The sequence below is a fragment of the Cottoperca gobio genome, chromosome 5 (genome assembly GCF_900634415.1).
Source record: "Cottoperca gobio chromosome 5, fCotGob3.1, whole genome shotgun sequence".
NCBI lineage: Eukaryota > Metazoa > Chordata > Actinopteri > Perciformes > Bovichtidae > Cottoperca > Cottoperca gobio.
The window spans coordinates 15,633,715-15,652,769 of record NC_041359.1 but is presented as its reverse complement, the minus strand read 5'-3'; the positions used below and the strand labels follow the sequence as shown (position 1 = coordinate 15,652,769).

The 19,055-nt window shown below is 39.5% G+C and overlaps 1 protein-coding gene across 14 annotated transcripts in view; it reads left to right on the top strand.

Annotated features, from left to right (window-relative positions):
* The window catches only part of cadpsb (Ca2+-dependent activator protein for secretion b), a 62,357-nt gene that overhangs the window by 23,209 nt on the left and 20,093 nt on the right, over positions 1 to 19,055 (top strand). For 10 of the 14 annotated variants that reach the window (XM_029432782.1, XM_029432777.1, XM_029432775.1 and 7 more), the window contains exons 4-14: positions 2,820 to 2,900; positions 3,086 to 3,319; positions 4,862 to 4,983; positions 8,635 to 8,746; positions 10,073 to 10,212; positions 10,645 to 10,711; positions 10,950 to 11,058; positions 11,156 to 11,368; positions 15,094 to 15,105; positions 18,127 to 18,263; positions 18,379 to 18,566. In XM_029432782.1, coding sequence (XP_029288642.1) covers positions 2,820 to 2,900; positions 3,086 to 3,319; positions 4,862 to 4,983; positions 8,635 to 8,746; positions 10,073 to 10,212; positions 10,645 to 10,711; positions 10,950 to 11,058; positions 11,156 to 11,368; positions 15,094 to 15,105; positions 18,127 to 18,263; positions 18,379 to 18,566 — 1,415 coding nt within the window. The remainder of the gene's footprint in view (positions 1 to 2,819; positions 2,901 to 3,085; positions 3,320 to 4,861; positions 4,984 to 8,634; positions 8,747 to 10,072; positions 10,213 to 10,644; positions 10,712 to 10,949; positions 11,059 to 11,155; positions 11,369 to 15,093; positions 15,106 to 18,126; positions 18,264 to 18,378; positions 18,567 to 19,055) is intronic. The other 4 variants (XM_029432783.1, XM_029432781.1, XM_029432774.1 and 1 more) reach the window with 1 other exon arrangement.

Below are 19,055 nucleotides of genomic sequence, written 5' to 3'. Positions count from 1 at the left end.
GATGCCATCTGGCTGACATCATTTCATAATGTACACATCAGTGAACATAATTAATTACAGAAAGTGAAATGCAGGAAAATTCCACACCAGCAAAAATATCTACATTTAAGAAAGCAACGAGTTCAACAGTGTAAAGTGTCCGTACTGCTTGCAGGACCAAGATGCTTATAGCACTGTTTTTACCACTCTATTTGTGTGACTCTTTATTTCTCATCCATGTTTTGCGTGCTACTTGATTCCAGTCCGAGCTGTGCTGTTAACGGCTCCACCGTGGCTTCAGCTCATTCTCTCTTTAAAAGGATTACGGGACGGGGCAGAGAATCAATATAGTGAAGCCTGAAAGACAAGGCCTGTTAATGTAATAGGAGTGGGTGGCATATCATAAGGCACGGAGAGGTCAGCTCTGGCATGCGTCCCAGCAGCAGGAGACTAGAGGAGTTTAGGGTATTGTATCGCAAAGATCACGTGCTCAGTTGGAGTGGAGAGACCGTGCAGCTCTGTAGAAATGATTATCTCCCACATTACGCGAAACATTTTTTGGCTAGCTGCCTTCATCAGGGTGATGTCTCTGGTTGTTTCCATCAGTTGATTGGTTATGTGACTTACAGACACCATTGCTAACAAACTGCAAGTTCCAACTTCAAATATGTTCCTTTTGACAAGCCGACATATTTTAACTGCAAACTTTCATGTTTTCATGTGCCCTCTATAAAAAGGAAAAACTGAAATATGTCCTTCATGAAAACTAAAGCATTGAACCCCCCCACCCACACACTGTTAAAATACCGTCTGTGTGTAAAACTCAAGGATTTTGCAATTTATCAAGACCCGAGTGAGACTAGGTAGATTTTATTTTTCACTGCGAACTTGCCCGACATCGCTGTGTGGAAAGGTTTGTGACTCCCAAGGTACAACTGTGCTGCAGATACTACGTCTCAATTAGGCTCCCGTCCTCAGAGGAAACAGTGGTGACTGGTGAGTCACAACATCACATTTGACAAGAATGAGCCATTTTGGCTGAGAGAATAACTGAAGAAGTGAAGCATATAGAAGCCGAGAGCAGGAGAGAGACATCAACCCTCTCTTTTATTTCCTCGTGTCAGCTAATATAAAACTCTCATTCATTATTGATGTGAGAGAGCCATGAATTTCTCGGCTTTTCATTACTCCAGGACAAAAACTAGGCTAACAGATGTCAGACATCTTTGCCCAGAGCTGATATTGTCCAATGCAGGCGGTTTTCCAAAATTCTAAAGAACCTACATTACCACTGGTTTTGTCTCAATGTGCCGAAACAGTTTGGGATGGCTCATTTAAAGCGTTACCTTATCACTGTGAATGTATTTTCATCCTCTTTATTTTTTACTGTTTCTCTCTCAGCTTGACCATTTCAGAAGGTTGAATTTTCATTCTAATGATTGAAATGAACAAGAAAAAGAAAACATTTCCAAATACTTGACACTTTCAAAAAGACTTCTCCTCAAACAGTGGTCCATTCACGGTCTCTATGGTGACGGCAACATGGTTCCTATGAGAGGTTGATGAATTACCTTTTGATTTCGATCTATTCATGTGCGCTGCCACACCACGCCTTTTTATGCCCTGCTATAGAGTAGCCTAAACCATTCGCCATCTCTACCAATCAGAATAAGCCCCTTTTGATTGAGTGGTCACATTTTTAGCTTACATAATTGACATTTAAATGCTGCTATACAGCATTTAGAGGTCTTGGGGAGTACTACAGCATTATGTGAACAAGTAGTCTGAATCCTTTTATGGCTCCAGAGTGAGTCATGAATGCTGATGAATTGCATGATGTCAATTGGCGCAACATCATTTGGGGCTGAAGACTACAAGTTTTGAAAAATAAAACAACCTATAGATGTGGAGTTAGAAATAAAGGAGCTTTCTAGACCTCTGTAAGCCGCTCTTCATCTCTGCTTGAGGCTATTGGATCGAGGCTACGTTGGCCATGTTAGACACAAATAGCATAACATAACTGAATCTCCCACCAAAGTCTGTGTCAAGAATGCATTGAATAAAAAACACAATATCTCTGGTTGTGCTGCATCCATTTTGTTCCTTTTTAAAAGAATGGACTGTGTCCTTGAGGTGTAACTAACATGTCAAGTGCATTTTTCTGCCCATAAAACATCTGCAAAGCCTATTTTATAAAGTCTGCAATCTTCTTCTTCTCTTGCCTTAGTGGGCACATTGCTGCATGTCTTTGTGTGTTAGTACTACCAACAGTGATACGGATGTGTATGGTGCATGCACGTCCTCCTCAAAACATTGCTCGATAGTGGGACAAGCTGGCAGAAACTTCAGAGGGAGCCTTTAAATACATGAATGATGCATCAAAATGTTTTCCGTCCATCATTCACTCTTTCAACATCTTGCTGTTGAACCAGAGAACTAGGATTTCTCTTCTGTCTCTTAAGCGTTCATAACAACGATGATTTCACAGATTTCCCTCTACTTAGTAATAAATCTGAACAGTTTAAAATGATCGCGGTAACTAGACAGGATGAAAGGATGTCCATCCGTCCATCCTTATGGCTGTACAGGCTCATTTATGTGCAGATCACAAGGTGCGGTTATCTCAGCATGCACTGAGTGAGTTGTCAGGAAATATATACTATATAAATACATGTTATCAATAACATATGTAAATAACATAATGTGCTGTCATTGTTCATGGTAAAACAATTGATGCTGGGAGTTGTAGGTGACGTTTGGCACTGAGCCCTGGCCGTCCTGAAGTATATCTTGGCTCTTAATGTGACCTCATGGACCTGCTCGTCTCTTTCTATCAATAGTTGGACAACCTGGATGAGCAGGCTGCACAGATCAGAAGAGAGCTGGATGGTCGTCTTCAGATGGCGGACCACATTGCCAGGGTGAGTCAGACTCTGTGTATTTATTTTATACTAAATGAATTATCCATCATATGAAAAAGAGACGCCAACACTAATCTTGCTTTTATGTTTTTTAGCATTTTGTAAATTCCCACTTTACCTCGTAATAATGTTAATTGTCATCAACACTGTGAATGTTTGCTGACCCTTTTCTGTTTTGTCGACAGGGTGGTAAGTTCCCCAAATTTGTGTCGAAAGAGATGGAGGCCATGTTCATCGAGGAGCTCAAGTCCTCGGTGAATCAGCTGATGGCTAATCTGGAGAGCATGCCCGTGTCCAAGGGAGGGGAGTTCAAACTCCAGAAGACGAAACGGGGACACAATACCTCCATCATCGACATGGGCCAGGAGGACGAGAACACGCTGTCCAAGTCTGATGTGGTTCTGTCCTTCACTTTGGAGGTATAGTGCATTAGGAATGAGGCTAGATATGAATTTATAATCAAATGTATGTGAAAACTTTGTATGTTTTGATCATTTTGACATATATCTGAGGATTTCTAACTATTACCAGATGCAGCGGACATCATTTCATCAGAATATCTAAACTCAATGAAACTACAGCTGCCTACACCAGATCTCATAAATCAGAGCTGTCGTCAAGTACTTGTCTGCTCGAGACTAAGTATAGAAACAGACCTGTTTGGGGGGTTGAACAGACGCTGTGTGAAGAACTGACTGACACACACACACACACACACACACACACACACAAACCCTTTTACCTGCTCCTTAGTGGGGAACGTGAGTCATCTTGTTATCAGCTTGTCTGAGATGAGCTATCACCACAGATCGGGGAGCAATCGCACCTCATTCCTTATGATGCGGTGCTATTTCCAAATCAGGAAGTACATAATGTGCAAATAATGTGACACTGTTTTTTTTTTTTTCTGTTCCTTCACACAGAAGTGGGCACAACCTTATGGAATATAATTGCTGAAATGATTTTAATGGTGGAAATGAGCTATTTGTGTGAAATGGTGATTTTATAGCGCTTTGTCAAGACTGTTTACATTCTCAGTGGTCGGCTGCAGCAGCTGCCAGCAACAACCTGGACATTTATCTGAGAATTTAGTTGGACTCTTTAGCATTTTTTATCTCTGTTGATAACAACATAGACGTATTAGTATGATCCTGATATGATCATTGTAGTCCTTTTTAACATTACTTTTGGAGAGTGAAAAAGGCTGTCAATCATCTACGTTTATTTTTGATCAGCTGTAAATAAATATGAATTATTTTGAATATTTAACTCATTCATTCTTTTAACAGTCTTCAGATATACTTCCATTTGTATAGACATTGATGTAATGTCTTCTTGTGGCTTTCTGGAAAACCGCTCATAGAAACGACTTCACACTCAACACTGAGCTTTCTTGGGTCCTGATTAATACACCTGCCCAGAGCGCTGTTCGCTTGTTTATTATTATTAATAATAATAATGTTTTATTAATATTGTCCAAATTACACCAAATTCGACAAAGCACTCCTTTGGGTCTCCAGAAATACACCCACCAGGTGTGACGTAGGTTGGATGAAGTGTTCTTGAGATATGCTAAGGACAAAGTAGAGAGGGATGGACAGATTCCTCGCTTTATAGTTGGATATATTGGCACCATGAAGACATCAGTGCATCTATATTGTATTAACTGAGCGATTAAAGACTACGTGTAAGATGATGCCCACAAGCAGTTTCAGCAATACAGAGTTGTACTTTACAAGAAGGATGACTATAATTCTAACGGGCAAAAATCTACATTTTATTAATTTGAGGGCAACAGCAGTAAGTGTAAAGTGGGATTGTGGCTGGAATAGTATTTCTAAAATATCTATAAAACTCAAAGGATGTGCCGCCTTCATATCTACAGTTGACTTGTTGCTCTCTTTTTCAAGAGATGAATCACTCTCGTCTACAACCTTCACTGAGGTGTCTGTGCTTCCCAGGTGGTGATCATGGAAGTGCAGGGGCTGAAGTCTCTGGCTCCGAACAGGATCGTCTACTGCACCATGGAGGTGGAGGGAGGCGAGAAACTCCAGACCGACCAAGCAGAAGCATCCAAGCCAACGTAAGGAGCATTTGTTCTATAAAATCAAAACCAAATGCATCAGCTGTCTTAATATTGATTGCCGATCGCTGCTGTTTCATATAGATAAACCAACATCTGTTTCAACTATTGGGATTAGGATTATGTAAATTATAGTTTTTTACTGAATCCTTCTAGGAGAAACATTTAAAAAAAGAAAATCCTCCCAAATGTATCCAGTTAAATGTTTGATGGTGATAATATCCATTGGTGTTTGTTTGGCAGCCATGGCTGGACACATTAGACATTTTTAATTAAATTAATTATGTCAGAATAAAATAAAGCCTTTAGTTCTGTTCTGCTGTTGATTTTAAAACTTGAATAGGACGTTATCAACCAGGTATGGCCGTCATCATTTTAGCATCCCATATCAGATATGAGGTATTCAGCAAATTGGAAGTAAATGTAAACTGGTTTCCAATCTCTAAAAAGTCTTTAGACGGTCAAATGTGCTTTATTTTGATTCTGTTGTGTGCAGGCAACATTTGACCTTGTGTGTATCAGAATATATTGTTATATCTTTTTACGTTTCCTACATAAGCACATCCAGTGATTCCACTACTGGTAGTTCTTTACAGCCTCTTTTAATTATTAATTCCATCCAAAGGGAAAATGTAATTTCAATATTTTTAATTATCCCTCCAATAATCTAACACTGTGCTTTGGAAACTTGTTTTAGATTCTGCACCATTCGTTTATTGATCTTTTGTGGCTTCTGTGAATTGCTTCAGATGCCCTGAGTGAAATCCATTTACAAGAAAATAGAGTTAACCTACGTTGCCAAACTTCATCTGTGTTCTTGGTTGTAGGAAGACATTTTAAGTGCCCTCGTTTGTGTTCTCTGATGCGTCATTTTCTCTCCAAGGCACTTTTGTCTGAGACACTGTATTTAAAAAGAAATGGGACTGTGCAGTTGAGCAAAACTTCAATTTATTTCTTTTTTTCTTTGAATGTATCAATTATTTGGTCCAGAGTTCTTGTAGTTAGTATACGCCTTTACTTGAACCTGCGCTTAGGGAAATACAGGTTTAATGAACATCGTTGTAATGTGATGAGCCCTAACTGCAAACCCCTTAAACCTGTGGGAAAGCGAAAACCTTTCCTATCTCTGCTTTGTCAAAGCTGCTTGAGTCATTCATGATTCACAGCTGAACCCAAAAACCTATTTTACTGGCTGATTTCTGTCTCTGCCGACCAAGTTGTAAGAATGTATTGTGTAATCCCACAGTATGTCAAGTATGAAATGGAATACCATAGTTTGTAAATTCCCTTCCTTTCTTTGAGAGTCCTAGCGGATTGCACATATCCTAAAATACTTTGTGACGTCACTGCTTGTTATTCTCGATCAGATTCATAACAATGATGGTGTCCTGGTGAAGGCAGATATATCTTCTGCTAAATATATCTACCTTTCCCCCCCCCCCCCCTCATCTAATTAACTAGCATTGCACAGCATAATATACAAGAGAAGAAGTCCATGAAACATTCATGCATATACAAGCTATTTAAAGGCCCACATGTCTTCCTCTGATCTCCCTAATTCAAGAGCCATTTTATGAAGAGAGCATGAGAGAGATGGAAGGACATGAGAGGGGATTAGAGGAGAACAAGGCAAGGGTAACGTGTGTGTGTGTGTGTGTGTGGGTGGTTACATACACAGACACACACATGAACTACATAGGACTGCAGGTTATTTGCATACCGTAATTGCTTATGCTCAGTAACTGTGTGCTCAGACATTCAACTTACTGTTGTGATTTTACACTTTACTTTGATAAATTAGTTAAAGGGTTGATATTCCTAATGTTGCCACATTAATTATTTTCTGTTTTTGTTTTGTAATTCTGATATTTATTTTTTTCAACTGACCCACTTGAGCAGACACAGAGTTCCAGGTATTAGAAGAGCTGCAGGAGCACAGCACTGTCACATCCATTAATAGACCTTAGATTGATCAACAAGGTCACCTTCATGCCAGCACAATGCTTCCATTTGAAATCCCCACGGCTCACCACTAGCTCGTCACCGTCAGTCAGCAGCTTCTCTGCTCTGCGCACGTTGGAACTGCAGTGTCTTATGTTATGAAATATAATGAAATGATATAAATTGTTCCGAGGAAAACAGCTTTCCAAGGCTGGACATTGAAACCATGTCTTCCATATATCACAACAGAGAGATAATTCAGGCCTTTATATTATATCATGTTGTTATGCCTGCAAAAGATGGCAAAGAGAAGTAACAATAACCCATAAACAGTATGTGTGTAACATGACTAGAGTAAACTGCATTTTCTGTTTCCGTTCTTGAGGAGGGGGCAATGAGATTTTGTCATTATGAGTGGTTGGTAAAGGATATGTTCACATTTTTTGAGTCTATCTTAAAACCATATTTACATTAAAAGCACTGCTGATTGTTATAAGCATTCCTCCTGTCCATACTGGCCACACAGTGATCCATGCCTGGTGGAATCCAATGGAAGAGAAGGGGCCAACATCAGTCCTATTTCTATATTCAAATTAAAGTTCAACCAAAGTTTATATTTTTTATTATTACATCAGCAAGGAAACTTCGACAGGGAACTTTGACTGTAACTTGATTTGACTAACTGAAGCCTCATACTAGCTGAGTTGTGTCCTCCATCACTTACATTGAAATCGCTTTGACATGGGCATGTGATTTCAAGCAAACTGGAAAAGAAATGTCAACATATGACTCATCTTGGCGTCTAATTTTGAACCTCTCCGTTTCTGTGTGGATGTCTTCTTTCTTCCCCAAATACAGGACATGCAGGTCTGGTGGATTGGAGACTCTTAATTGCCTCTCAGTGTGATTATGAGCTTCAATGTGTTCCATTTATAGTGTCATGCGATCTAAACTCGAACCTTTATTTATAAACTATAGGCCGACGCAACACGTTTGAGACATACCTGTGATAAGAGGTTAAAATATAACACACGTGCCAGAAGAAGTTAATTTCATCCCGTCTGTGGCATCGCTCTGCTGCTCTCTGTTACAGACTCACAAAGTAATGTTGGCTGATAAGACGGGTGTTTTGTTATATAAAAATCTTGCCAAGTGCAGCTTTAAAGATGTCCGGTATATAAATAGCAGGAATGCATTTAGAACAAGCGACAGTGAGACGGAGGAATATAGTGTGTGTTTGTTATCTTCTGTGGTTTTATTCTGACTTTGACATACTGCAGATGTGTGTGACTCGCAGTATTTCTTCTTTTATAAAAGACTTCCAGTCAGTCACTCATCATCTTTCGTCTGTGATAAGAAGATATACTGTGGTGTGTGTGTGTATGTGTGTTTATAACCTATGTAATGTATCTCTCTTGTATACAGCGATCCCTGTGGTCGGAAAACTGTCAGCTGCTATTTCAAGGCTGTGTCATTTTGTCAAAACTGAGATTTTATTTCTACATAATTCGTTTTTTTTTCATTTACTGACCTTTAATGCAATGTCAGTTAGAAAATGTTAAATGGAGAGGAAATGTCTCTTCCACATTTATTCTTGACACGTAAAAGCGATCCAATGATTGCTGGAGATGAAGTCATTGTGTTGGAACACTGTGCTCCCATGCTGCCATGGAAGCTGACCTCTGGAGTGTCTTTTGTTGTGTCTTTCAGCTGGGGCACCCAAGGGGACTTCACCACCACACACCCTCTGCCTGGTGTCAAGGTGAAACTGTTTACAGAGAGCACAGGGGTGCTGGCACTGGAGGACAAAGAACTGGGCAGGGTAACACTTCTACATGTTTTATTTTTACCAACTCTGATTTCAACACAGCCACGAGAATACTGTAATCAAGACTCACGTGTCGCATTAATAAACACCACACAAACAAATTACAAAAAATGTTTGGCTTATAAAATAAACATAGGAATACATAAACCATCACAAGCTTTATCTTCACAGCGCTGTGTCAGCGGAAGAGAAAGGTCTGGCTGCAACCATTATCATTCTGGTTGAGGGAAATTAAACACTGTGTATGTGTTTACCAATCACAGTCGTCTAGGGCGCTAAGCACAGGATGCAGCAACTGTGCCCTTGAAAAGAAGATAGAGCAGGTAGCGGAAGGGAGGAGAGTGCCAGCTGAAAAAGGCGTCCAATGGCAGGCGTATACCCACAGCCAGTCTACGGTTCAGTTGAAATTGTGTGACATTCGGATTTCAATAAGCTCAACTGAGTCTCCAGCGTACCACCACTTGAATGTGCTTCAGACAAAACCTTTTGATATGTTGGCAAGGTAAACATATTGTCAACATTTTTTTTTTAAATGTTGTCAAAATAAGAACATGTTTTTGCGTACAAAAAAAACCCCGCAGCTCTACTCCCAATGCATTTTTACTTTTATTTGAACATTTTTTGCGATCACTGGAAGATGGAACAACACTTTCTATGTGTGCTTGTGCTTCCACCAAACACTTCTCATTTTGATTCTTTCACTTCGTTTGTGTGAGAGTTATATGAGTGAAAAAAATGCTGCAGTACTTCTCTATAAGATAGAAGTAGACTGATGAAAAATGTTCCCGTACATCATGTTTCTGATCTTTGAGTTATTTAAATCTTGAGCTCCTCTGACTCAAATGTAGAGAGTTTACCAGTTCTCCACCCTTCTCTTTCCTGAGGTGTAAATGTGTAAGGTTACTGTAATAAATGGTTAATGATGGTGGTGTTGCTGGTTTGCGTTTGGGTAGTAACGCCTCAGACGTCCCCATAGTGGCAGTGACCTTGGCTGTGACAAGGCTCTTTGATCTCCCACTGCAGCAGCGTTGGCAGGAAGGCCGGCTTCCTCAAAGCTCTTTAACTCGGCAAAGAGAGATTAGGACTCCTCTTCGGGGAGCCAGAGCAAAGCGCTGTTCTGTTTTCTCTACCCTGACTCACTTTATTCTTTCTCTTTTAAAAAATTATCAAACACAAACATATATAATCACATGCCCTTGCAAATACACTGATTGGTGTTGCTGAATGTTGCACAGGATGAGATCAAAGATTCACCTCCTAGATATGAACGCTCATAATTATGGAGTCTCACTTTATGCTGTCTTTTTCCTTTGAGTGCAGGTCGTCCTCCACCCGACTCCTAACAGCCCCAAGCAGTCAGAGCTCCATAAGATGACTGTGACCAAGGCGTGCCCCGACCAAGATCTGAGGATCAAACTGGCCATACGTATGGACAAACCACAGAACATGAAACACTGCGGGTAAGAGATGAGCTGCCAAGTAAGCCGTGTAGTGACGTTTCTGTGTGCCTTTCATTTTCCATGTTTTTCTTATAGAACTCCAGCTCTCAGCTCCTTGGCCTCATTTCTAGTCACGTACCATGGAAAAATACTGTGAAGTGCACTACTCCCCCTGGTGGAAGCCAGTGTGTAGTTTAGACCTTTTTTTTTTAATGAGCGACAAAAAGTAAAAGTATTAAAGACAATATTAATCATATTTCATTCATGAAACCCTTATACCTTATATATAAGGTCATTTGGTTGAACCTTTTTCATTTCTTTTGTAAATCCCATTTTATATGAAATGTAATTAACCGTTTCTGTGCTCCAGGTATACGCACTAATCAGTGTTTGTTTTCACTATGACATGTGGACTGTGTTTTGACTCCTTGTGTATGGATAATGTTTTGACAGGTATCTGTGGGCTTTTGGAAAAAATGTTTGGAAGCGCTGGAAGAAGCGTTTCTTTGTCCTTGTGCAGGTGGGTAAGAAATAAAACAGTGTTCAGTGTTTTGTTGAGGTTTTCTGCCCATTTGTGAATTTGAAAGATTACTTGTAACCTACTGAGTCACAATTCATTGTTTATATTACACTGATATGCAGGAAAAGAGGGAATTTATTGAAATGTGTTGATTTTGGCGTTAAAATAAGTACATTAAATGTCATTACTCAATACGGTACAGAATAACTTCACTAATCACTAATCCTTTGGGTTGTAGGTGAGTCAGTATACGTTCGCCATGTGCAGCTACAGAGAGAAAAAGTCAGAACCGCAAGAGCTGCTCCAGCTCGACGGGTATACTGTGGACTACAGTGACCCCCAGCCAGGTGAGGGGGCACGCCTATACATGCTGTAGCTACACCTGCACTCACACACATACTGTTAAACACTAACTGCTTGTTCTTTAACGTCCTGTTGTCTCAGGCTTGGATGGTGGCAGGGCTTTCTTCAATGCAGTGAAGGAAGGCGACACTGTGATCTTTGCCAGCGATGATGAACAGGACCGCATCCTGTGGGTCCAGGCAATGTATCGTGCCACTGGCCAGTCCCACAAGCCTGTCCCACCCACTCAGGTCCAGAAACTCAACTCCAAAGGGGGTGCCTCAGCCCAAATGGATGCTCCCATTTCTCAGTTCTGTAAGTAGACCGAAACACAAAAAAGCGGTCACTTAAGCAGAAGCAGTTTTCATTCACAATGCAGTGAAAGCTCTAACCCATAAATGTCTCACGCCATGCGCTCCACACTGCAGTCACAAAACGTGATGGTAGAACTAACACACAAGCACGCACACACATGCCTTGGTCTCTCACAGATCCCTCCAGCATCTGATGGACTTCCACTCATTGTCACCACTCTCACAGTTTTTAAGGTGCAACTCCATGCTATTTCATCAGTCTGTTCACGAGGAACAAACAACCTGAAAAATACTTTATCGTACATCAGCAGGATATGGCGTGCAAACTTTGTATGAACATAAATAGGTCACTACACATAAGATTTGAACATTCAAGCCTACTGGGGTTGAATTCAGACTGACAGTGCCAGGGAGTGCTGCTATTGTCCTAACCATAGGCCTGCTCTAATCCAGTCGTAGCTGTAGAAGGCAGCTGTGAAGGCAGTCGTGGTTCTGAGACAGTTTCTCAGATGGTTCCCTTGTCACTGAATGATGGCCAAGCCAGACAACATGTCTGAAGTTGTAACCAATCTGTCACTGTACTTGCACCTCTAAGCAGCCCACAGGTCAGGTAGCAAAGTGAAGGTAAGAGTGTCTACAGTAGTGTGGCATCTGTACCAACTTCTGTTGCAACCGTCTCTTGTGTCCCCCCCTCCTTAAAGAAGGGTCAAATACATTATTTTTGTAAGTATTACTACAAATTCTGCCAGCAACATTTTTACTTCACACCATCTGTATAATACTCAAATTGGTTATGACCTTTGCTGGCAGTCATTTTCTTATTTTGGAGAAATGAGCTTATCTTTGCCCAAAACAACACTAACATAGACCTTTCTGACCTACTGAGCTTAATGTCACATACTTTTTACCAATCCACAATAATAGATCCTGCTATTCAGAAAAAAGCATGACTTTTTGTGTGCATCTTTTGACTCCATAGTGTAACAATGATTTATTTTAGAACTCAATTTTTATTTTTTCTTAGATGAATTGTAGACAAAATAATTGGCATTACTCACTAATACAAAGAAAAAATGAACACCCAGGGTTATAATGATAATGATATAATAATTTTAAAAAGGCCCAAGTTTATTTCACTCTGTGTTAATCATATCATTGGAGTAAAACTATAAAGACATGAATTGGATCAGTTACTCAGAATCCTATCACATGAATTCTATGTTGTTTCTCCATTGGTTTCTTTGTCCAGTATGTGATCGTTCTTGTGGTTAGTTGACTCCTCTGATGCCAGCTGTTGCCATTCAAAGCCTCCTCACAGTGGCACAGACCTCCCACCCCCCCCCTCCCTGAAACATTGTGGCACACCACGCGTACATGTTTCACCCCCTAGTGGTCTTGAATGGCACTGGGACCATAACATACACAGCCCTCCTGACTCTGCTGCAGTGAACTGATCGGAAACAAAAGTCCTATGAAGGTTCTGAGACATCTGAACAAATGTTCTTTTCTTTCGCAATCAACCAGTTTCATACTAGAAAGTGGTTTAGTGCACATCAGCTACATAAGTGTTCTATTAAACGTGAACAGGCTTATTGTGTTGGACTTTCTGTATAATATACTGAACAGAAAATACAACAAATGAATATGATATATGAGGATTTCAAAGACTGCTTAAAGGGGCGCCCCAGCGATTTAGTGTTGCACTTTCATAATGTTACTGGACTTTGCAGAGATATGTTAAAGAGGCTAAGATATCCTGACTTTTAGGCCCTAGTATGGGTCCAAACCAAAAAAACATTGGATCCTATATTCCCCATAATGCAACTCGAAAGTCAAAACTCAGTCAAATCTTAACACGCAGATATGAAACCCATGATTGATATTATTCAGTTTGACTTCTACTAAGACTTCAGATCTTGCCTGAGAATTATCAGATTTTTAAGTTTTCGCTTTATTTCGCTATTTCAGTATTTTTAAATGTATTTAAACAAATATATTCTAAAAGGTTTCAAAAGATAATACAAGTACCCACCTGAAGCTGACAATACAGCAGACCATTTGATGAGCTTTAATAGGGTCTTTATTTTTCTGTCATCATATTGGTTCCCAAAAAGGCCTAAATGTCAGCATATTATTATCAGATTATGATCAAAAATGAAATGTAACTTTCAAAAGGTTTTCGGTTAATTTTCACACTGAGCTGATAAAAAAGAAATCTGACTGATCTTTGTCTAAAATCAGTGGAGTGCTCCTTTAAAGCAAGTTTAAATTTAAATTGGTTATTTCTCGTTTACAAACACTTCGATCTATTTCAACCTTTCCAGGACCTTCATAGTCTCTTTCCTTTTAGAAAAGACATGGTCATCTTTTACACAATACAACCAACTTGAGGTTTACTTCATCTTAGTAGGTGTGTGTGTGTGTGTGTGTGCCAATGTCCCTTTTAAAAGTAAGCCTTCTGTTTGATCTGTAGTTATACAGAGTGACAGTACTTAACGTGCAGCTCTTGACTCTTTAAGTACTTGTCGAGAAAAAATAAACTGCAGTGGAGTGATGAGGATCGTAAATTCTCTCTTTCTCGCTCTTTATCTCTCTCTCTCTCTGTCTCTCTCTCTGTCTATCTCTCTGTCTCTCTCTGTCTCTCTCTCTCTCTCTCTTTATCTCTCTCCCTCTGTCTCTCTCTCTCTCTCTCTCTTCTTTATCTCTCTTATATTCTATCTCTCTATATCTCTCTCTTATCTCTCCTCTATATCTATCTTTCTATATCTGTCTATCTCTCTCTCTTTCTTTATATCTCTCTATTGTATCTCTTCTATCTCTCTCTCTCTTTATCTATATCTCTGTTATATATATGTGTTATATATATCTGTTATCTCTCTTGTATATATATATGTTATCTATATGTATTCTATATATATATATATATATATCTGTATCTATATATTGTATATATGTATATGTTCTAGTATTAGCCTCTTCTATAATATATCCATTCTGTCTAGTTGATATCTTATATAGTCTCTATTCTTATTCTTTGTCTTATATCTCTATCTCATATAAGATATCTGTATCATATACTCTATATATAATTTCTATCTCTATATATATCTATAAATATATGTATATCTATATAAATCATATTATACTCTATATCATCTATACTATATTGTCTCTACTCTATCTCTTCCACTATGTATCTGTATCTGTTAATTCTCCTAATATATACTCTATATATTATCTATCTCTCTTCGTCTCTCTCTCTCTCTCTCTCTTCCCTCTGTCTCTGTCTCATTCTCTCTCTTCTCTCTATCTATCTCTCTCTCTCTCTCTGTCTCCTTCTCTCTCTCTCTATCTCTCTCTCTCTCTCTCTCTCTCTCTCTCTCTCTGTCTGTCTGTCTCTCTCTAGCTATGTCTTCCTCTCTCTCTCTCTCTCTCTCTCTCTCTCTCTCTCTCTCTCTCTCTCTCTCTCTCTCTCTCTCTCTCTCTCTCTCTCTCTCTCTCTAATATGCTTCAACATCTGTTGTCAAGTTCACATATCCTCACATGTACTCTCATGTTGGTATAGGTTGTTGTTTTTGAGTTGTGTTTTCTTCTTCATGCTTTGCCTGTACCCTTCTTCAGTAATGCAGCTGCTAGGTCAGGGTCTCTCGTGATTGCTCTCCTCCAGCCTTGTTGCTAGTCTTTATGTTATTCTGGTTTGTCCCTTCTTACCCTGCTGTCTTCTAGCTGGACTCAAGGGTAAGTGCTTCCCTGTAGCCGGCACAGCTCAGATAATCCCCGCCGATTATCTGACAATGCAACGTTCTTTCTCTCTTCTTTCCCTCTTCTCCTTATTTCACGTCTCGCCTCATGTCTTAGATATTAGTTGATAACTTTTTTTGGTTTTGACGACCTCAACTTGAGGGTCAAAGTATAAGCATCCATTCGTGCCAGTATAGGATGCATGTATTTATTCTAAGAACTTATTATTTGACTCAGTAATGGTTAAAGTTGATATTATAGTTGTTGCATAATTGCCTTCTCTCTTTATTCATATTGGTGACTGGATCCCTCAGAGTAAAGCAATATGATGACAAAATGTGACATACTATTAGAAAGGAAGTACACAATTCTTATGTATGAGAAAGATCTAATGTGTAAATGTATTATTAATAATATAAGTTTCAAAAGCTAAAAACAAGCTGGTGATTCTTCTTCTATTTTCTGGTGAAAATATCAGATGTTCATACAGATTTATTCAAAGATAGAAGTGTAGATAAAGTGTGAATGATGATGGCAGTCTGTGATGCAGTTAATTTCAATATATATTTCCTGCATGAGTAAAATTAGTTTTGACACTTCTTAAGTGTTGATCATGCTTTACTTCAGAGGGCTCAAATGCTTATAGTTATTTTACTTTGAACTTTTCTCCATGAGAGTTGGCAAATATGTATGCGGAGTATTCTGAATGCCAAAGACAAGGAGTAGCTAATGCCGCCCCTTCTTACGATAAAATACTCCGGACCCCCCCCCCCCCTCTCTCCCCCTCCTCCAGTAGATGGGCCTGTAGATAGAAGCTAGACCAGTGTTAAACCTCCAGAAAGGAGAAACCTCATTTTGATTTATTTTGACTGCCCTTTGTTTGCCTGAATAGGAGAACACCTGTGTCATGTGTCCATACTTTTGTACAAATACAGGAGTTTTCATTCATTTCCCCCATCTCCCAGAGAATGATACAGTTTTGCCTCTTTCGGCTTCATGCTATTTACCCATGTACTTGCACCAAATTGTATTGCTACCCTATTAGAGTTCTCCGGTAGTGGTATGCCTGGTAGTTTGCTCTGTAGAGATCATGAATACACTGCAACATATTCAAGTATTGTCAACTTGCAAATGCGTAGAAAAAAGAAAAAAAAAAGGAATGCCAAACAAAAAGATTAAAATGCAAATTTGAAAATGGGTCTGCAGATGTGCATGACATTTAAAAGCTCAATGAAAGGTCACTCTGTTCTCCAGCATGTGATAATTTTATATATGTATGCAAAAATACCTGCCTATTCACATTGGGCATTTGGTCATTTTATTTATGGTTGAAGTCATTATCATTATTGTAAGTTATGATAATGTTACTGTAGTATTGAGTGTATTCTGGATTTACACTCCATTTCCTCATTTAATCCAACCAAAGGAGATACAGCCCACTCACTGTCTGTCATAGCCCAACCCCAGGCACCTTCTCTTTACTCTTTGGATGTAACTCGAGTGAATCTTCCTCTTGTGGTCATCACTTTCATCGAGCACTTGTCCGACCACTGTCTTATTGTCCCATTAAAAAGTTGTTTTACGCCACCAAATCCTCTTTCATCATCATTGCCACTGTCTCCTCATCCAGCACTGGGTTCACCTCTATTGCCATTTACTGTCTTCTCTCGGTGTTTCAGGCCCTCACATGTTAACTGTCCTACTCTTTTTTTCATTATGACTTACTTTACCTGTCCTGTCCCTCTTCCTCAAACAATCTGTTATTACCATCATCCACATTTTACTTGTTGTCTCACAGGTTTTCCTTCTCAGATTGGAGTAAAAAAAACAAAAAACATGCTAATATCCTGAAGTTTAACCCTCTGTAGGTTCTTTTTTTTCTTCTTATAGCACATTTTCAGAATGTTTAGCACCCGTATTACACTCTTTCCCCTTCCCTCTCACTGACCTGGAGGTTGACAGATGTCAGTTCTGCTCTATACGTCGCCCCTGCTCTGCCCAGCCAAGATCAGGCCTCCCCTTCCCACCCACACTCCCAAATCATCATCACTCACGTCAGTGTCTCATGGACATGACACCTGTCACTCACACCGAGGACGTGACTGCATCTCTTATCTATTTAGAATCATCCTCGTCCCCAACATTTAGTCTCTGACAGATATTATTTACAGAGCACAGGAAATGACGGTTAGTTTAGTTAGTAGATGTTAGATTTTGTGTTTAGAGAAAGAAGGTTTTCCTCCATGTTCTTTCATCAACCATGTTTAATAAGTTTCATCATAGATTCATTACATTTTTTACACAATTTGATGTTTACTAATGTTCTTTCTTCATTGAATTTCACAGATCAATTTAGTTTTTTTAAAGTCTGAAAGTCTTGATGGCAAAAGTTATGAAACAAGACAAACAAAAACATTCTGAAAGGATATGACTTCCGAGGATCCGTAGATCAGCAAATCTCCAGTCGAATTTTACAACATCTTTCTTTAAATTAACACTTTATACTGTATCTCTACAGTGTGTTCGGATGAATTATTCTTTTGCCATATTTCTGTCTTTTTTATTAGCACACATCCCAATATTTGTCAGGACCTGAGTGACATACAACAATCGAGAATGGCAGAATCTATTGAATACATTAAGACGAATGCATCTAATATCCAAACAGAACTTTTTCAAACATGTTTTGGATCTTTAAAAAAGTATTTCCCATTCAAAACATCAGGGAATGTGACATACAAATATGCATGCATGCACATACAATAGAAGCACCCGTGCCTCTGAGCTTAGCTTCAGATCAATAGAATCTCATCCACCAATACATTAAATCTCTTTACGCTGTCTGACACAATGCAAGTTGACAATGTAAGCTGTAAGTGTTTATAATTTGCCCTTAGAAGTAGAAATCAACAATCCCTGTTGTTTCTGTGTTGTGACAAATACTTACTCTTTGCCTGTTTCTCACTGATGTCTTCTCCTCTGAACCGTGTTCTCTCCCCTGTGCCGTTGGCTGGATAGATGCTGACAGAGCTCAGAAACATGGCATGGATGAGTTTATCTCCGCTAACCCCTGTAGCTTTGACCACGCTTCGCTTTTTGAGATGGTGCAGCGGCTCACGTTGGACCACAGGCTCAATGACACCTTCTGCTGCTTGGTGAGTGACTCTCCGCCCGTTATAACGTCACCGCATAATATATATTTATGGCAATGGGTTGTTTCTGTTAGCTGATACGCAGTAATGAAAGTCCATCTGTGTTTGCGTTGTGCAGGGATGGTTTAGTCCAGGCCAGGTGTTTGTCTTGGATGAGTACTGTGCCAGGAACGGAGTTCGAGGTTGTCACAGACATCTGTGTTACCTGCGTGATCTACTGGAAAGAGCAGAAAGTGGGGCTATTATTGACCCCACTCTTCTTCACTACAGCTTCGCTTTTTGTGCCTCCCATGTCCATGGGAACAGGTGTGCTCTTATCCCTTTCTTTAAATGTTGAGCTTTGTAAGTGACATTGCTGAACAGGATTTGAAAGCACATTGAGATCATAATATAAATTGTACTCCTTAAAGGCAATCTGATTGTATATACAGAGTAGGTGGGCCATTCCTAGCCACTTTTTTGTCTTCCATCTATGTTATTTTGCCATATTTATGTTTCTTTATGTTTATGTTATGTTATGTTACATTTTTGCAGCTTTTTGTGTTACATGTTATTTTGTTAATCAGTTGTATCCCTCCACATATTTCCTTGTTTTCTACCTTTTTTCTTTGTTTTGTTTTCTCTCTGTCCTTTGTTACCATAGTCTCTTACTGTCCATATTATTCATCCTCCTATGCGTGCGTTAAAGTCAGAGAGGGCAGCAATTACTGGGGGCCGCTAGGCTATGAGGTCCAAATGTCACCAAAGAGCTCCCAAAGCCCAGATCTTCGAACTGTCTCTAAACAAGCACGCATA